Source organism: Pseudorasbora parva, chromosome 16, assembly GCF_024679245.1.
Source record: "Pseudorasbora parva isolate DD20220531a chromosome 16, ASM2467924v1, whole genome shotgun sequence".
NCBI classification, from domain to species: Eukaryota; Metazoa; Chordata; class Actinopteri; order Cypriniformes; family Gobionidae; genus Pseudorasbora; species Pseudorasbora parva.
The window spans coordinates 21111201-21128607 of record NC_090187.1 but is presented as its reverse complement, the minus strand read 5'-3'; the positions used below and the strand labels follow the sequence as shown (position 1 = coordinate 21128607).

General features: G+C 34.8%; 3 protein-coding genes across 9 annotated transcripts in view; 2 read left to right on the top strand and 1 right to left on the bottom strand.

Annotated features, from left to right (window-relative positions):
- Nucleotides 1–10: 10 nt before the first annotated feature.
- On the bottom strand, nucleotides 11–10383 carry eif2a (eukaryotic translation initiation factor 2A). Its single transcript, XM_067419948.1, has 14 exons — nucleotides 10312–10383; nucleotides 9421–9490; nucleotides 9262–9333; nucleotides 8358–8476; nucleotides 8082–8181; nucleotides 7873–7955; nucleotides 7134–7207; nucleotides 6908–7052; nucleotides 6686–6802; nucleotides 3928–4502; nucleotides 2630–2743; nucleotides 2442–2555; nucleotides 538–603; nucleotides 11–329 (listed from the first exon to the last, which is right to left on the bottom strand). Exons 1-14 carry the CDS (start codon nucleotides 10337–10339, stop codon nucleotides 264–266), a joined length of 1743 nt encoding a protein of 580 aa, XP_067276049.1. The 5' UTR covers nucleotides 10340–10383; the 3' UTR covers nucleotides 11–263.
- Nucleotides 10384–12311: 1928 nt separating this feature from the next.
- On the top strand, nucleotides 12312–13977 carry serp1 (stress-associated endoplasmic reticulum protein 1). The gene is made up of 3 exons (XM_067419527.1): nucleotides 12312–12594; nucleotides 12850–12925; nucleotides 13432–13977. Exons 1-3 carry the CDS (start codon nucleotides 12511–12513, stop codon nucleotides 13470–13472), a joined length of 201 nt encoding a protein of 66 aa, XP_067275628.1. The 5' UTR covers nucleotides 12312–12510; the 3' UTR covers nucleotides 13473–13977.
- Nucleotides 13978–14691: 714 nt separating this feature from the next.
- Nucleotides 14692–17407, top strand: part of lrch3 (leucine-rich repeats and calponin homology (CH) domain containing 3) — a 73629-nt gene continuing 70913 nt past the window's right edge. For 2 of the 7 annotated variants that reach the window (XM_067419934.1, XM_067419932.1), the window contains exon 1: nucleotides 14692–15123. In XM_067419934.1, the coding sequence (XP_067276035.1) occupies nucleotides 14868–15123 (256 nt within the window). In that variant the 5' untranslated portion in view covers nucleotides 14692–14867. The remainder of the gene's footprint in view (nucleotides 15124–17407) is intronic. The other 5 variants (XM_067419935.1, XM_067419939.1, XM_067419937.1 and 2 more) reach the window with 5 other exon arrangements.

Genomic DNA, 17407 nt, shown 5'->3' with positions numbered 1-17407 from the left:
AGTCACGCAGTTGGAATTTCAACAATTTTATTTAGCATTTCATGGATGTTCTCCCGTGCTTTACGTCACATTGCATAGCAATATTGCTTTTGAGAATTTAGTTCTGATTATCTTAGCCATGTTCAAAGAAGCAAAACAGTCTCTTATTTGTTGTTCATGGGTAGTTTGTGAAAAAAAGGATCATGTTCTATACAAATTCATAGTACTATGATAAAGCAATGTTTGAAAACTGATGACCAATGTGAAAAACTAGTAAAGTGAGTTTACAATCCTAATTCAAGGTCTTCAAGCTCTTTCAACAGCTGGGACTCCTTCTGCATCTTCTCAAGCTGTGAAAAAATGGAAAGAAGTATTATAATTAAGGGTCTTGCAATTAAGTATTTAAAAAAATCAAATAAAGACGACTGTACTTTATCTCTTAAGAGGGAATAAACTACTCATCTCATTAAGCATTGGAACTGATGCAATCAAATCGGGAAAAAATATACAAATGGAGAAAAAAGAAGAAGAGGTGATAGGATTATAAAGCTATAGTACCTGATTTTTTTGCATTATTTTGCCAGTCGCCTGTTGTTCCTTCAGTTCATCGATGGCTTTGAGTTTCTAACAGATAAACAATCACATTATGAAATTAAAAACCAACACCGATATTCAAGTAAAAAACTATGGATATTTATGCATATTTTATTTATTAGTATATTTTATCTGCACCATACCCAGAAACAAGTCCTTTTTTGGTGCATTTACACATGAAAAAAACAACAACTAATTTTTAGAAATACAGGGTATATGCAGGAATCCTGAAGTTAATTTCACTACCTTGTTAAGACTTTTTGAAGACATTCTGAAAATATTTTAAGACCTCATCGCACTTCAAGTTCTAATCAGCAACAAACCTTTAACTTAATAAACAGTTGTAGTAGAATGTAGAATTAAAATCTCTATCGTAGGCCAGTTTTGCATTGTTTATATTGCATGTCTGTTTCGCAACGTATGGAGGGCGACACATCACCTTAAACGCGCATTTCGCAAAATATGCTCTGTCTCGCAAAATACGCGCGCCAGGGATGGAAATTAACTTTTTGGGAAATTAACACGATGGCTGGTGGACTTCAAAATGTACGAGCCACTCAATGTTTTTACCATGCAGCCACTTTCTTGTATTTAACTGACAATGTGTAACTGCATGTGAAAATGAATACTACAAGCTCTACAATACTTAAGCAGTTTATGTAGTCTCAATGAAGTACTGACAGTTTCTCTTTCTCTCTTTTACACACACAAACCATGAACTGATACATATTTAATTAAATGAGTAGGGCTGCTCTGTGCGCTCTTTTTTACCTGGATAGGGCATTTGGATGATTTGTGTTTTTTTATGGCCTCTAGTTTTAGGTTATCCCAACAATGAAACTATTAATTTTGGCATCTTCTGAAGCGTGTTGACGACATACCGAGCAGAACATTGTCAGTAGGGATGTACCGAAATCAAAATTCTTGGCCGAAACCGAAAAAGAGGAAACCAAGGCAGAAAACAGAAACTTTTTAAAAAGTATTAGTACCATTGCATTTATGGCTAATGCTATGACTGTGTGAGTTTAATCAAGTAAAAATCAAGGCATTGCAATTGGATAAATGAATATTAAAGTTTATAATTATAAACCAATTACAAATTATGCAAATATTTATTTAGCACATGCGTAGCAACAATGCACAGTATAAAATATAATTCAAACTAAAATGTTTAACTTGACCTCACTCATGAGAACATTAAATTAAATTAAATTAAATTAAAGAAATTCAATTAAATAATGTACAGGCTTACTGGCCTGCAGAAAGGTACAGAAATTGAATAAAGTAATCAAATGTAAAATAACTGCATATTTAACTGTTTAAATGAAAGATTAATCCTTATTAAACTTACAAAAGCTATTCAATCAAGAGCAGTGAGTGATGTCCTTATCTTTTGTTTGACATTAAACCAACAGTAAAGGCTACTGACCCTTTAAGAACTAATGCTGCTTGCATAGTCTTTCTCGACCATATATAGTTCACTGGAGTCAAACTCTTTTGGCAAAGCTTGGACAAAATTTAACACCTCATAAAATCGCGATTAAGACTTTTGGAATACCTTGTAAGGGTCTTAATTTTCCCCAAATAGATTTATCAACTTTTAATACTTTTTAAGACCCCACGGACACCCTGAAATAAGACTTTTACAGGGTTACTTTGTTAAAAAGAGAGACAATTTACTCAAATTGTAATTGACTGCTTAATAAATAAATAAAACCTATTAAAATGACTCAAATTAAAAGAAGTAGGTAAACTTGTGCTCTATTCCAAGTCAAGAAAAAAATGACAGAATTTAGGTAGAATCTTTCTCTTCAGACTGTGAGCATATGCTTATCTTATCTGATTGTAAACATATTTCAAACATATACCTTTTTTAAATTCTTGATCTTTTTGTCATTTTCAGGGTCTCCATAGCTAGAAGTCACATGAGTGGCAGGGGTGGAGTCTGCTACTGGAAGCGGCACTTCATCAGGCTTGTTTTCCTGAATTATTAGAAAGCATCACTTTACGGTAAATATTCCTCTGTATAGTTTATTGAACATCAAAACACATGTACCTGTTTAGCTGCTTTCTTTGCTTCTCGTCTTTTCTGGTTTTTCAAAGCAGCTTTAGACATTTGCTTCTCTCCTGCAGCACCAGGTTTCAAGTTCTGCGGCGGCTCCTCTTCATGCTTGGATAGACATATTATTGTCATGATTCTGGTCACGGGACACTCATAATGCTCATAATTGCTGAATGAAATCCAATTCTTATTCCTTGCTAGTTTTGGGGTGCTGATTTAAAAAAAAATAGTGCCATTTTCTCACAAAATAAAACGTGCATTTCGACAACAATTTGAAGTCTTATCTCTTAATAACCAGAAACACTGCCACAAAGATTTGTTCAGTTCTCAGCTGTTTTCACACGTATGACATATTTTTTCGCCTAATCCTGATTTGAAGTTAAGAATTATGGTGAGTGACAAAAGAAAGTACCGCTACATCTGTGGGTGCTACATCAGATTTTGAGGGGGAAAAAAGTGTATTTATGTGTTCCAAAAACTTATTAAACATATTTTCACACCTTTGCAAAAGTTAAATTGTACATTTTACATACTTTTTTTGTCAAGTTTTAACATTTGACAGATTTTGTTATTTTGATATGTGCATTAAAGCTGATAAATACACTACAGTTCAAAGATTTTTGAAAGGCTGTATTTAATAAAAAATACAGTAAAACCAGTACTGTTATAAAAATTTAAAATAACTTTTTTATTTGAATATATTTTCAAATGTAATCTATTCCTGTGATACAAAGCTGAATTTTCAGCATCAGTACTCAAGTCTTCAGTGTAACATGATCCTTCAGAAATTATTTAAATATGCTGAATAGCTATGCAATTATCAATTATTATTGGCACTTAATTATATCTTAGTTATTAAAAGAATTAAAGTTAAATAAATACATACCCTAAACTTTGTTGAGTGTTAGTGTATCATGGTTTCTACAACCATGGAAGGATCATCTAGACATTGAAGACTGGAGTAATGATGCTGAAAAATTCAGCATTGCATCAAAGAAATAAAAAAAATACATTAAAAAATATATTTAAATAACAAACAGTTATTTTAAATTGTAATTATATTTCAAAATGTTACTGTTTTTACTGTATTTTTGATTAAATAAATACAACAGTTTTGGTGAGCAGAAGACTTCTTTTAAAAAACATTATAAAATCATACCGACCCTAAACTTTTGAACAGCAGCATACGTCTTCAGTTATTTTGTAAAAAATAAAATAAAAAATAAAATAAAAAAAATAAAATTAGCAGATTTTTTTCTCAAGATGCAGGGCAGTGTATGACGCAAACTCACTAGTTTGGAGCTGGCTGTCTGGGGTTTGTTGCGGAGAGCGGGTGGCCGATACACCTGGGCTGGTTTGGCTTCAGTGGTGCCAAGCTCACTTGGCAATGCCTGGTATTTCACTGCCTTCTCTGGGAACGTTCCAGTTGGGAAGGGTTGCCATAACACTTCCCAGAGCTCTTTATTTGATGGCATTTCATGCTTGTACAACACAGTCCCGGTGTAATGCCAGATCTTATAGCCATTGCTAACCCTGAGCCTGGGGGAGCAGGTCGCTGTCACGACATGTTCTCCGTCAGGGCACCAGAAGAAATGTGTGGTATCTTCAGCCTGGGGTTTAGACACCTGCTTGTATTTCTTCACGTCCCAAACTTCCATTTGCCCTCTCAGGTTCCCGAACCCAGCAAGGACGAGGATATGACCCTGGGGGCTGTAGAAAGCTGCATTGCGGGGGCCCGTGCCAAAGTCGAACACAGACTCACACTTCTGGTTAAAGATAGTTGCCTTGGCAGGCATAAAACCATAAACCACGCAAAACTCAGAAGAGTTGGGGTTCCAGGATACATCATATATGGGGCCGTTCTTTGCTGTGTAAGATTAAAAAAAGAAGTAAATTTAATTATATTATTCAAATCAGTGTAACAAATACAACAGTTATGAAAGCGACAACAATGCAAAAAAATCTCAAAGGACCCACAAAAAATATTTAATTTCCTGCAAATTATTATACACTACTGTTCAAAAGCTTGTGGTTGTTTAGATTTTAAATGTAAAAGTCTCTTATGCTATCCTAGTTACTTTTCAAATAAGTAACTGTTTCCCATTTATTGACTGACAGCTCTCTTATTCCCATGTCGAAAGAACTCGGGAGTAAATATAATAATAATAATAATAATAATTTCTGTTCATCAAAGAATAGTTTCTTGAGCAAAATCAGCATATTAAAAATTAGTTCTGAAAGTTACTTTGCGTTACTCCCTAAAAAAGTAACTAATTGTGTTACTTAGTTACTTTTTATAAAAAGTAATGCTACATTACTTTTTGTGTTACTTTTTCTCCACCTGGGCTGGGCTTGCTTGTTTGTTTTTTAATAACAAAAAAGTTATATTTTTTAAAAGAGTAAAAGATAAAATTTCAACACTTATTTAAGCAATTTCAGTTTTTTTTATATTTTAAACACAACTTTGATGTTAAAGTCTTAAAGGGGTACTTCAGCGCTGGGAAGATGAATCTGTATTTGAACTGGGTCATCAATGTAGTAGAAATGTGAAATTATTTTTGAATTTGGTGCCTTCTAGACTGAGAAAAGACAGAAAATGTATTTTTGTCTCATGGGGATGAAAGACTACAATTCCCAGAATGCTTCGCTGCCCTGTGCCATTCCCCATCACCACCAACTTGATTACAGTGACTGAGTTAGAGAAGACACTACAATTAAAAACTGAACGTGTCTGTTCAATATAAGGAGTGAGTCACCGCGCGAGTATCACAGCACTGAGCACTAACTGCAGGAGTGATGAGAGCTGAGGTAATCGCGACTACACTCGCGGCATACATTCAAAACGTGAGTTCAGTCTGGCGCGTTTCAGTTCATGCCTTTACAAGCTTAACTTTCATAGAAATTAATTTGAGAAGTTAAAAGACTTACATTGCACACCATAGCTCCGTTTAAATGAGTGCCTGCCAGCTGAGCTCTCCCTGCAAGCTGAGTGTTATCTCCCATCCCCCATGCGCGAGTTCAAAACATGCGGTAATGGCTCCCTCTGCTGGCTGTAGTCTTTAGCCTTTGGGCAACCATTCCTCCTATGATGCAAAAATCGTCAATTTGCATCATAGGAGGAATTTTTCTAGAAATAAAATGCATAAATCTCTTGTCTCAGGGAGATATGAGGGGGGAAAGCACAATAATTTGAATATACTCCAGGGTTTCTACTGATACAAAGCCATATGCTAATCGCTGAAGTAACCCTTTAAGTCATATTGCTTTTTTTTTTAGGAATATGATTATTAAAGGACAGCAGCAAAGACATTGGTAAATAAAGTGTGATTAAATAAAAAGTATATTTGTGTAATTTGTACTGATCTATTTAGAGATAAATAACGCTGTTAGTCACTTTTTTTTGTTAATCTTTGGAACACAAATTAAGATTTTTAAAAGAAATCCGAAAACTCAATAGGCAGCAACGTCATCGCAACTTTCAAGGCCCAGAAAGTTAGTAAAGGTGCGCAAAAATCTAACAAAAATAATTACTTATTTCAGCAATTTCTTCTCGTCTGTGTCAGTCTCCTATGCTGTTAAAGTAGTAAACAATACAGTACAACACTTCCAGGTTCCACGTCAGAACACTGGCTCACCATTGGCTGACGCAGTTCACATGAGCACCATGATGCATGTGTGTGATGCTGACGCAGGAGCTGGACAATAATGAGGCAACGTTTTGATGTAGAACCTGGAAACGCTGCATTACTAAGTCAACAGCATAGGAGAATGTCATTAAAGAGAAAAGATTGTTGAATTAAGTTGTACTTTTTGGTGCACAAATAGGACTCATCACTTCATAACATTAAGGTTAATTTTAATTTGTGTTTCGAAGATGAAAGAAGGTCTTACGGGTTTGGAACGACATAAAGGTCAGTAATTAATGACAGAATTTTCATTTTTGGGTGAATTAACCCTTTAATTGTTAAAAACAGAAATTGATTTCTATAGGCTGCACTGTAATTAGTTATTCTATCACTGATGAATCATTCAAAATGGAGTTGTACTTACGTAGCTGAATTACTGCACTCTCTCCATTAATGGCGACATAATGTAATGTCTGTTCTCCATAGTAAGAGGCTCCCGTTTTATCAACCTCTGTGCTTGCGGTTACTAAAACCGCAGTGGCTTTAGAAAAAAAACAGAAAACATTAATATATAGATGACAACCTTTTATGAGTGTTAATTGTAATGTTGAGAAAGCACTTATTTTTTAAAATGGAAATTATCTACCTTTTTTGTTCCACAGCATGCTCACTCTATCGGCTTTGAAAAAGCTTTTGTTTGCCAGAGCAGATGTTGGACCTCCGAAATTGGGATACTGATACAGCCGTACAAAAGACGGAGCTCCTTTGCTTCCGGGAACATAGACGGCAACCTTAAGCAATGTGTGAGGGATTAATAGGCATTTGTACAAGCAAAACAGCATATGCAGAAATGTCTGAAAGGATTCTGATACCTTGCTCGGCTGTGATCCAGGAGACAAAGCAAACTCAGACACCTTCTGAAGGTGAAGCTTGTTGGCAATAGTATCTACACAACGAAACACAATATAGATTGCTCTATGGATTATATATAGATTACTCAGTGGGTATTTACACCCATGACATTTATATTTACTTAATCTAAAAATATATATTATATTTTAGTTATTCTTGTATATGTATTACACATGAACGCTACATGGAGTATTTACATTTAATTTGTCAATGCACAAATCATTAAAGGGATAGCTCACCCCAAAATTGTAATTCTTCTGCTGAGCACAAAAGATGATATTTTGAAGAATAAACAAACTTTTGATAGGTCCTAGTGACATCCATAGTCATTTTTTTCCAAGTCAAGTCAAGTTACTGACATCCTTTAAAATATCTTCTTTTGTGTTCAGCAGAAGAAATAAATTCATACAGGTTTGGAACAACTTGAGGGTGAGTAAATGACAGAATTTTAATTTTTGAGCAAACTATCCCTTTAAGAGAACTCACGAAATGGCTAACTACTGCAAATAATGACAGATATAACAGAAAAAGTTATAGATATAACAGATATAAACTAAAAGTACACTTTCCATTATAGATTCATATACATAAAACCTTTAAAGATGTTGTTAAAAACATATCCATGCTATCTCTCAACATTTCCCCAGCTAACTGGAATATAACATACACAATTAATTAATTAAACAGACAAGGTGTTACCAAAGTTGTTGTTCTCATAGAAGTGAAGTTCATTATTGACATTTCTAACGGTAATACTTTCGTCATCTGCCCAACTTGGACACCTGTGAAAATACAGACAACAAACATGCAAAGAACATGTTTAACAGTTACAGAAAGAACATGAATTAACTGACAACATTGTTATGGACAGTAATAATGAACATTGTTACGAAGAGTAAGTCACTCACCATCCTGTAATCTTCTTTTGATAGAACGCTTTAATGCAGGCACCTGTTTGCAAGTCCCAAAGTTGCAGGTTTGCCTCTCCCTGAGGGTTATCCTGCGTTTCTGGAAAATAAACCTGTTTTTGTGGTTTCCAAGGCATTACTATGCATTTCCTAGTTGTTTTTGCATGTTAATGCAGTTGCGCTGCTTGCTTAGATTACATTTTGTCTGTTCTTATAGTTAGAATGTCATAAAAAACATTTCAAATGAATATTATATCATATTTTAAAAGTTCTTACTGGTATATTGCTGCCAGGTGGCCAGAACTTTGTTCAAAGGTGAGAATTCCAGCACGGCGGTTTTGGGTAAATCAAAAGACTTCACCAAATCTCCAGTGGAAACTTTGATCACACTGACCCTGTCAAACACAAACAGGACATTTATTCAAATTTCAATCTTTACCATTGGAAAATTTGTTGAAACTGATTGCCTTAAAATTGGCAAATACTTATTTTGAGTTCATAAAGCTTAAAGGGTGGTAAAACACAATTTCACTTTTCTAACTTTAGCTAGTGTGTAATGTTGTTGTTTGAGCATAAACAACATCTCCAAAAGTTACAATGTTCAAAGATTAAAGCAAAGGGATATATTTGCTTTTAAAGAAATCAAATTCTAAAGACTACAGCAAACGGCCGGTAGGGACTTATTTTCATCCGGAATGCAGGTCCACTTTGTTCAGCCTTTCTAGGTAGGGGGGAATTGGGGATCAATGGCTAAAATTAACTTTTAACTCGGCCCTCATTAGAGTTGGGTACCAAAACCCGGTGCCAATATAGCATCGGTACCTATATAACCGCTATGTACCGGACCGAATCAGAACACAGATTCCGGTTCCTCATTTCGGTGCCGCCCACTTAAGTTCAAATGTGCTTCCACGGTGTGGCTGACGCTGAGCCAGAGACAGACTCACACAATGCTCATCACATTTCACAAGCATGGGCGTCGGAACCATTGTGTGTGGGTGGGACAAGACCCACCCACTTTTTAAGACCAATGATATTGAACCCATTCACTTTTATCGTCACTAATTCAGCACATGTCTGCTTACATTGACTACCCCTTAACCGAGAATCTTATTATTAAACACATGTTAAACGCTTTATTTCAATCAACTTGTTAGGAAATTTGTTAGATTTTACATACTGTGAGCCATTGCACCATCCAAACAGGGACCCATCACTGCTGAACGTCATGTGTTTGCCTTGTCGGTCATCTCTGAATCAAATGAAACAGTTAATGTTAATAAAACTGACAAAGTTTTAGGGTAAAAACTTTCTCCATAAAGCAAATGCAATGACTGACCTCTGAAAAGCAGAGCTTTCCTGACAGCTCGGAGGTCCACACAACAGCAACGTTCCATCTGATCCTCTGACTGTTTGAAATTAAACAGACTATGTTACAACCAGAAAAGGAAAACTAAAATTGAATGCTGGCTTGAGAAAAACAAAGTTCAGTCTTGAAATGTAAAGGTTGAAATTTGTGTGGATTTAATATTGTGTAGATTGGTTAACTTTGAAAAGAAATTCAGATGTTTGCACTGTACAGTTACCAGACAGATGAGTTGGAGGATGAATAGAATTTTCAATATAGTATATATTAATTCTATTGGAATTTTCTGGATTTTGATGGTTATACATGGGGGAAAATAAAGTATTTTACATCAGGACAGAGGTTTTTACTCAGATTGGATGTAGCTTGAAATTATTTCAACTAATATAGGCAAGTACAAATAATTGTCCTCAGGTTATGGATTTAAAAACCAAAAACAAATAAACCCTAACCTAGGTAGTTATTACGGTATGTTGGCTTTCTCAATCCCGCTTTTTTTTTTCTTTTTCTCATGTCCGCTTAAAATCAGTTTATTCTACACGTATGATGACTTGCACTACAAAGCATCTATCCGCTGATCAGCAGATACATATTATATCGTTTTTTTTAAAAATATTTCATTTGTGTGATTTGCTGATGCGTGTAAGGTTATTTCTCTTATTGCGCTGAAATAACGATACACTTTTTACGCATATGACAGGCGCATATGACAGAATGAGTTCATCCGTGTATATGTGTCTGCAAAAAAAACGAGACTAAATGATATTAGAGTTATTTCATAACACGCTTGCCATCTCACGTTGATTATTTATCTTTACGCATCTGAAATGAGCACGAAATATACATTTTAGAGCAACCACTCACCTGCTAAATGAGGTGTGGGGGGCGCCATTTTGAAACGGAAGTACGACAACGTCTCACGTCATAGCATTCGCCGCCGACGTCACTATAGAGTGTTTCGGTCAGAGTTTGACTTGTAAAATGTCAAAACCAAATTCATAAAGTAAAGGTTGTATGTTATATCGGTTTCTTCCGATTTTCAGGAGCGGATTTCTTTGAATTGTTGATGTTTGTATCTCAATAACAAATTGTATTACAGTTTTATAGACTAGAGATATTGGCGCGTGATGTTGATTGTCAAGTATTTTTAAATAAGCCGAAAATGGCCGATAATAATAATAATAATAATAATGATGAGGATGAGGATGATGATGCTAATAATAATAATAATAATAATAATAATAATAATAATAATAATTTCGTTTTGTCAAAATATTGTGAAAAATTGGACACATGAATTTTGATGTCATGTTTCCATGACTGACTAATGCACTGAATAATTGCGGCGCAAAAGAATGACGCTTATCCTGAATAAACATTTACAAAAATAAAATAAAAATGCATGAGTTGTAAGATGAACACCAGGGCACGTTAAACTATTTTCTGTTAAACACACAATCCTTCAGGGGGCGATCGGCGGCCATGCAGTCAATAATTGCATAAAAATGTGTAGGCTAAATCAGTTTTTAAGGCTTAGGCTACGTTACAAATAAGATATTCCTTTCAAGGTTTGCCACTTAACACACACATATGTAGGCCTGTATGTGTGTATTTTTATTTTATTTATTGAAAGCAGAACTTATATGCTACATAGCCTAAATAGGCTACAAGATCAGGGAAATGAAGAAATGGAGTAAGGTTGTAAATCTTACATTGAATAATAACAAGGAACAGAAAACATGAATGTCCTGGATTTGCACATCATAGGCACAGAAAGAAAACCATAATAATACGGTTAAGACATCTCTTAGAATAAATCTTCATAATGCATTAAAAATGTTGCACTTTTTTATTTATAAGTTTAAGGGATGAAATAAAAGACTTAAATTCAGCAAAAAAGAGAAGAAAGCTTAAAGGAGACTAAAGCCATTTTTGCTTGTGGTAGGCTAGCCTAAAATAATTTAGCATAATAATAATAGAGTCGTACAAGATTAAGAAATTAACAATAAGGGACAGTAATTTGGGGTTTTTGTAATAAAAGATAATCTCGAAGGTGTGAGGGCTACAAATAGCCTAAAAGAACTTACTTTAATTTCTTTTTAAAATTGGTTGTAGGCCTATTACAATCACAGAATAAATGGGCTATTGTTTCTTCAACAAAACCACAAAAAGAACATTGTTTCGTCAATATCAGAATAAATGAGTTAACGGAATATATTATGAAGGATTTTATAATGAATTTCCTTACACAAAATTTAGGCTACTTGGCAAAAGCAAGGATTTTCTCCAATGTATATTACAATAAAAACCCAATAGAATTTACCCTTTGGGGTAGCTCTTTCTCTTCATTTGAAAGATTTTGCGTAGGCCTGCCTGTTTTTGTTGTTGCACTTCCGATCTAAAATGTCACTACCATCCAAGCATAAAGCCGGATAAACGCTGCTTTTTTTTAACTTAATGTGATTTTTATTTAATTAAATTGAATTGTTTTACTGTTGCTTTACTTTTAAATTGAGTAGCCTATTTCTCTTTTTAATTAGTGAGACTTATTTTTCCTAATTAAATAAACAATACAAATCTATATTTACTCAAGCATCCTTTACGAAGAAAATAAAGATTTTAACTAGCAGTGATTGGTCCAACATCGTTAGTGCTGATTAAAGTAACACTTACCACGTGACAACAAATCTGCATTTGAAGCGCTCCGGAAAACAATTTAAATGTGAATAATAACAGCTGTTAGCTTTAATAGTCATTGGTTAGAAAATATACTGAAAATAATTTAAATAGAAAAGTATACATAGTTTTGAATTTATCAGCTGGTTAATCTCCGCCCATTACATCACCTCATTTTGATCCGAATGGCCATCTACGCCTCTCTCTTTCGAAAGCACAGCGTCCACGTCTCGTGGGTGGAGTGAGTTTCTCTTATGCACACGTAGACTAAACCAGTCCATCAGTATAAGATCACACGTCAACTGATCATACAGCCTCTCGGATCTCTGTCGGTTTCGACGCTTCTTCTTTTTTCTTTCTTTAAAAACATAAAAATTGTAGTAAAAGATGGTGGCCAAACAGAGGATTCGCATGGCGAATGAGAAACACAGCAAGAACATCACTCTAAGAGGAAATGTGGCCAAATCCACGGTAATTTTCAGCTTTTAATACTCTGATTTCACTATAGTAATTATTGTAATTTATTCGCAATCTCAAATAGGACTTGGGCTACTGTTTTGTTTTTATAAGGCTATAGTAAAAGGCTTGCTTCGTATATTCGTGTATTTTACTGGTCTGGACATTGATTAGGTCAAGCAGCTGTAATATGTTCAGTTGATTATTTTTGGCTTTCTTTAGAAGAAATTTATGTCTCTAAATATACTAATGCTAACATTTTCTCAACAGAGAGGCACTCAAGAAGAGAAGGCAGTGGTGGGACCCTGGCTTCTTGCTTTGTTCGTCTTTGTAGTATGTGGATCAGGTGAGTTTACAATCAGAAAAACACCCACTTTCACTAAATGTGTTGTCTAATGCATTAATAAGATAATTATTTTAATGTACTGGTGACTTTTTGACATCAAATACACTCAAAGCAACACATCAGCATGCTAAACATGAACTTTTATTTCATAAAAGCATAAAGTGCATACATACAGCAGACAGATTTCAAACCTTATTCACAGACACAATTTTAATTGATTGATTTCTTCTTACGCAATAAGATTAAGAACTCTTTTTAGTCTGTTTTAGCTAGTGTTGTAATATTGAATAACATTTAAATTTCTTTACTTAAAGTTTTCACATGCATGAGCAATTAATTCAATGTAAATGTGACATTTTTAATACTCCATGAAATTTACTTGCTCTCATAATTAATCAGCATGTGACTTGTTCCCTATATTTTATGGCCCCTTCTGATGAAATCTGAGCAGATAATAAGAATTCTTAGATGTGTTCTAATGTTATTGTTCTGTCTTCTCACTACAGCAATATTCCAGATCATTCAGAGCATCAGGATGGGAATGTGAAAATAATGGTCTTCAATTTGTTCATCTTTTCTCTTGGCTTGCCTGAAGATCGTTTTGATCATTCCCCTTTTCCTATTTAATCGCTATATATCTGAAGTTTTTTCATCACAACACCATGATGTTGGTGCACTCTTGTGCCTTACTCCAAAACCTGGAGGAACGTTATCTTCTGAAACATTCCAGTGTTGGACTTCTATCAGTATTGCTGCTGAATCCATAACCAAGGCAATAAAACCCAAGACTACAAATGACTTTCAACTTTTTCTGTGGAAAAACAAACAAACACATTTGTTTAAAAGAAATGCTGCAATGCATTTTCTGTGTTCTAGGTTTTTGGACCAGTTCATGTTGATAAACATTATTTGGTACTATGCACCTTTATTGGATTTTCCTCTACATTTAGAGCTGAATTTATGTTCTTTGACTATTCGATTAAGGAAATGAAGGTCCATTTATTCAGTTGTATGTGTAGAGAACATGAAAAATAAAAAAAGAAATGCCTTTACGTCTTAACTGTCTTTTTTGTGTGTCTTAAATGTGTAAAAATAAAGCTAGATAAAGCTTTTTTTGTGGATCAATCAAGTGATGGAATGATATAAAACACAAGTGCTTATCATTAAACAAATATAAATATCTGTTGGTTGCTAGAATAATTTGGTAATAGTTGTTTATGATAATGACTTTTAATTAAAATTATAATACAGATTTGTAATGATTTATGAGAAGGATTAAATTTAGGGGTTTCTGAGTAGACAATCGTATTCTGACGTTTATAATTGACCAGTAGGGGGCAGTTTGCATATATTCTGCTTCCCTTTAACCGTATTTTATCTTATAAAGCCAATTAGACCAATACTTTTCTCATTGGATTCAATTGAATTTGTCATGCTCCAAAAGTTTGTATAGAAAAATACATCTAAAAAGATTTGCTGCATGTTCTCTTAACTCATAAATGATATAAACGACCTTTAAATCATGCATTAAATGCATTTACCATTCTATTTTCATATATAAGGAACACTTTATTGGAATGTATCAAACAAATAAGAGAATATTTATTTATTAGTTTGGTTATTATACACTTAAATATTTTGAAGAAAGGTCTTGTTCATGATACTTGTCAACTACCCTTTAATGCATGCATTTATGTATTTAGACTATGACAAAAAATTGAATATGATCAAAATAAAGGTGAAGTTTGAGATAATTCCATAGAGGCCAGACTGGCTGCTTCGCCTTCAATCCACGCATGCACTACTAGTGTCCCCGCTCGTGCTCCGTTGGATCTGTCTGTTTAAGACCCATCTCTGCCCTCTATGCGTCCGCGCATGCGCACTACCACTGTCCGCGCTCGTGTGGGGCCCGTGAGGATCCAGCGGGAGTGTTAGCTGTGTAATGGCGGCTTCGGTGTTGCTCTCCGCGGAAAGCGCCGTGCCTTCTTTTACCGTCGGCCATCCCGCCGGAGTTTCGGCGGCAGGAACTACCCATCACGGATTATCCAATGCTCCCGGACCCGCGTCCTGGAATCGCTCGCTGGATCGGGCGCTGGACGAGGCGGCGGCCACTGGAGCTCTCAACCTGAGCGGCAGGAAGCTGAAGGAGTTCCCGAGGAGCGCCGCCGGACACGACCTGACCGACACCACCCGGGCCGGTACAGAGCATATTTATGTATATTCTGCTTTCCTTTAACCGTTAACCGTCCCAACAGCTAGTTAAATGTGTGTTGGTCTAGTTTTACACTAGTTTACACTGCGTTTGACTGGTGTAAACACACGGGTGTGTGCTGGGCTGGTAGCCCATCTGAACTCATGATCAGTCATTTGTGTCCAATAAATATTTTTTATTGTCTAAAGTCAAAATTAACTTACAAACTTTCAGCTCATGGTTGTGTTAAAACTATTATTATCCGATGGGAGACTAGACACTTAGGAAACATCTGTCAAATTGAGCTCCATGTAACGTTAGGTTATATGAGACCCAAACATGGAGCTTGTTCATCAGGTTTATAGGAGTTTGACAGGTTAAGAGGCTTGGACATGCTGGTAATCAGGTTAAGGTGTTTGATCATCAGGTAAAGTAATATCATCAGGGTTTTTATTCAGAACCACTCCAGAAGTTTGACCATCTTGTTGACTTAATTTATAAAACTTAATTAAGAGGTTTGGCCATATTTATCTTTATTTAGACAGGGCTTTGAATTTAAGTGTTTGATCATATTAAATCCAGTCAAGGGGTTTGTTAATAATAATATTGACAGGATGTTGATGATCATGTGGATCAGGGCCTTTACAGTCTTTTAGATGCCACGTCCGAGTGACCCCTATTCTAAAACATAAAAGGCTGATATGTATTTTCAGTATAAAGTCCAAATTTATACTATATAACTTAAACATTGTTTAGAAATTTAGTTTCAATGAATTTTATTATTGTCTATGTAGTAGTGACTTATTCATTAGTTTTATAGTTATTATTTACATATTTTTGGTACACTGATTTTCTCTTAACTTGGACCCCCTAGCACCTTTGCATCCTGGAGCCCCATTTAAGAAAAAAAAAAAAAAAAAACGTATTGTCGAATGGACTCTTCACGTCTACGATGACATTTTTCCTGTTACCAACACTGCGGAATTAGTTACGCTTTTATTTTATAAAAAACAAACAAATGTAATACACATTTATAATGATGCTATACTTTTTGTTACCATGACAGTAAATGACACACAAAAAACAACAGCTGAAGGAGTGATGGTAAATTTGCCATCATTCTTCCTTCTAACTGTAATCGCTCTCTATTCCCCCCCCCCTCTTTCTTATCATGTGTTTTCTTTTGATGTTACGACAAATACAACAATTATATTTGCTGTCATCTTCCTTTCACCACTTTAGAAATGTACCTAACTATTATAAGAACCCCGGAAATGTGAAAGGGGTCCATTTAAAACCCTGTTAAGAGGTTTGATCAGTAGATTATATGTGCCAAATCATATGACTAATATAGCTGGACAATGTGCAATCTGTCACTTTAGTGATTATTCGGAAGAATGTATTACTAAAGTATGAGTACTATAGCTGAGAAGGAAAATATTGGTTTGGCACTATTGCTAATTTTTCAAAATAATTGTTATACCCATGCCTGCCTCTTCTTTACATATTAAAACAAGACTTGCTGTAATCAAACTAAACTACAGTAAAAATTAGCTTGCTTATCTGACACATACAGGTGCAGGTATCATAGAGTTTCTACGTGTTCAGACATGATTTTGTTTCATTTCCCGAAGCACAATCAGAAAAGTAGCATGTCCTGTACTAGAGTTGTGTTACACTCATCAATGTGAGAGAATCTCTTTAAACAAGTTCTGTCTCCTCAGCATATAGAATAAAACTTAGCAAGCTGTACAAACATTAGTCTGAAGGCTTTTGTGAACCGCTGTATCTTATATGTGCTTCTATGAATAGTTAATAATGTCTGCCTGTCACATGCAGATGTATAAGTTCATTACTCATTATAACAGTTATAAAAATACCACATTGACATCATAGATTAAGAATTACATTTATTTTACAGTTTTATTTTTATCATAGTTATTAACTGTTTTATGTAATATATTCTGTATAGAATCTCATATTGCCAATGGAATAATGTGGTAAAACTGCATTGTAGAGTTTGACTGCGTAAAGTAGCTTATTGCATTACGTAGAAATGTAGACATAATTCGACGATAGCATCTTTATCCATAATGTTACCTGCGGGGAATAAAGTGATGCCTCTTAAAGGTGCACTATGTAAAAAAAAATATATTTTTTTTACAATTTTTTTGGTGTAAAATATCCAAAAACTACTAGGTGTGTGTCATATATTTTGTTCAGTTGAGTATTTACAATATCCCAAATGTTTCAAACTATTTGTAATTCGTGAGAATATTGCCTTTTTAACC

What these genes read in the sequence shown, in the direction of transcription:
- serp1 (XM_067419527.1), top strand. Translation starts at nt 12,511, where the DNA reads ATGGTGGCCAAACAGAGGATTCGCATGGCGAATGAGAAACACAGCAAG. An exon ending in GAAATGTGGCCAAATCCACG is followed by an intron (nt 12,595 to 12,849) that starts GTAATTTTCAGC and finishes TTTTCTCAACAG; the next exon opens with AGAGGCACTCAAGAAGAGAA. An exon ending in CTTTGTAGTATGTGGATCAG is followed by an intron (nt 12,926 to 13,431) that starts GTGAGTTTACAA and finishes TTCTCACTACAG; the next exon opens with CAATATTCCAGATCATTCAG.
- eif2a (XM_067419948.1), bottom strand. Translation starts at nt 10,339, where the DNA reads ATGGCGCCCCCCACACCTCATTTAGCAG. An exon ending in GAGTGCAGTAATTCAGCTAC is followed by an intron (nt 4,503 to 6,685) that starts GTAAGTACAACT and finishes AATCTTACACAG; the next exon opens with CAAAGAACGGCCCCATATAT. An exon ending in AGATCAAGAATTTAAAAAAG is followed by an intron (nt 604 to 2,441) that starts GTATATGTTTGA and finishes TTTATCTGTTAG; the next exon opens with AAACTCAAAGCCATCGATGA.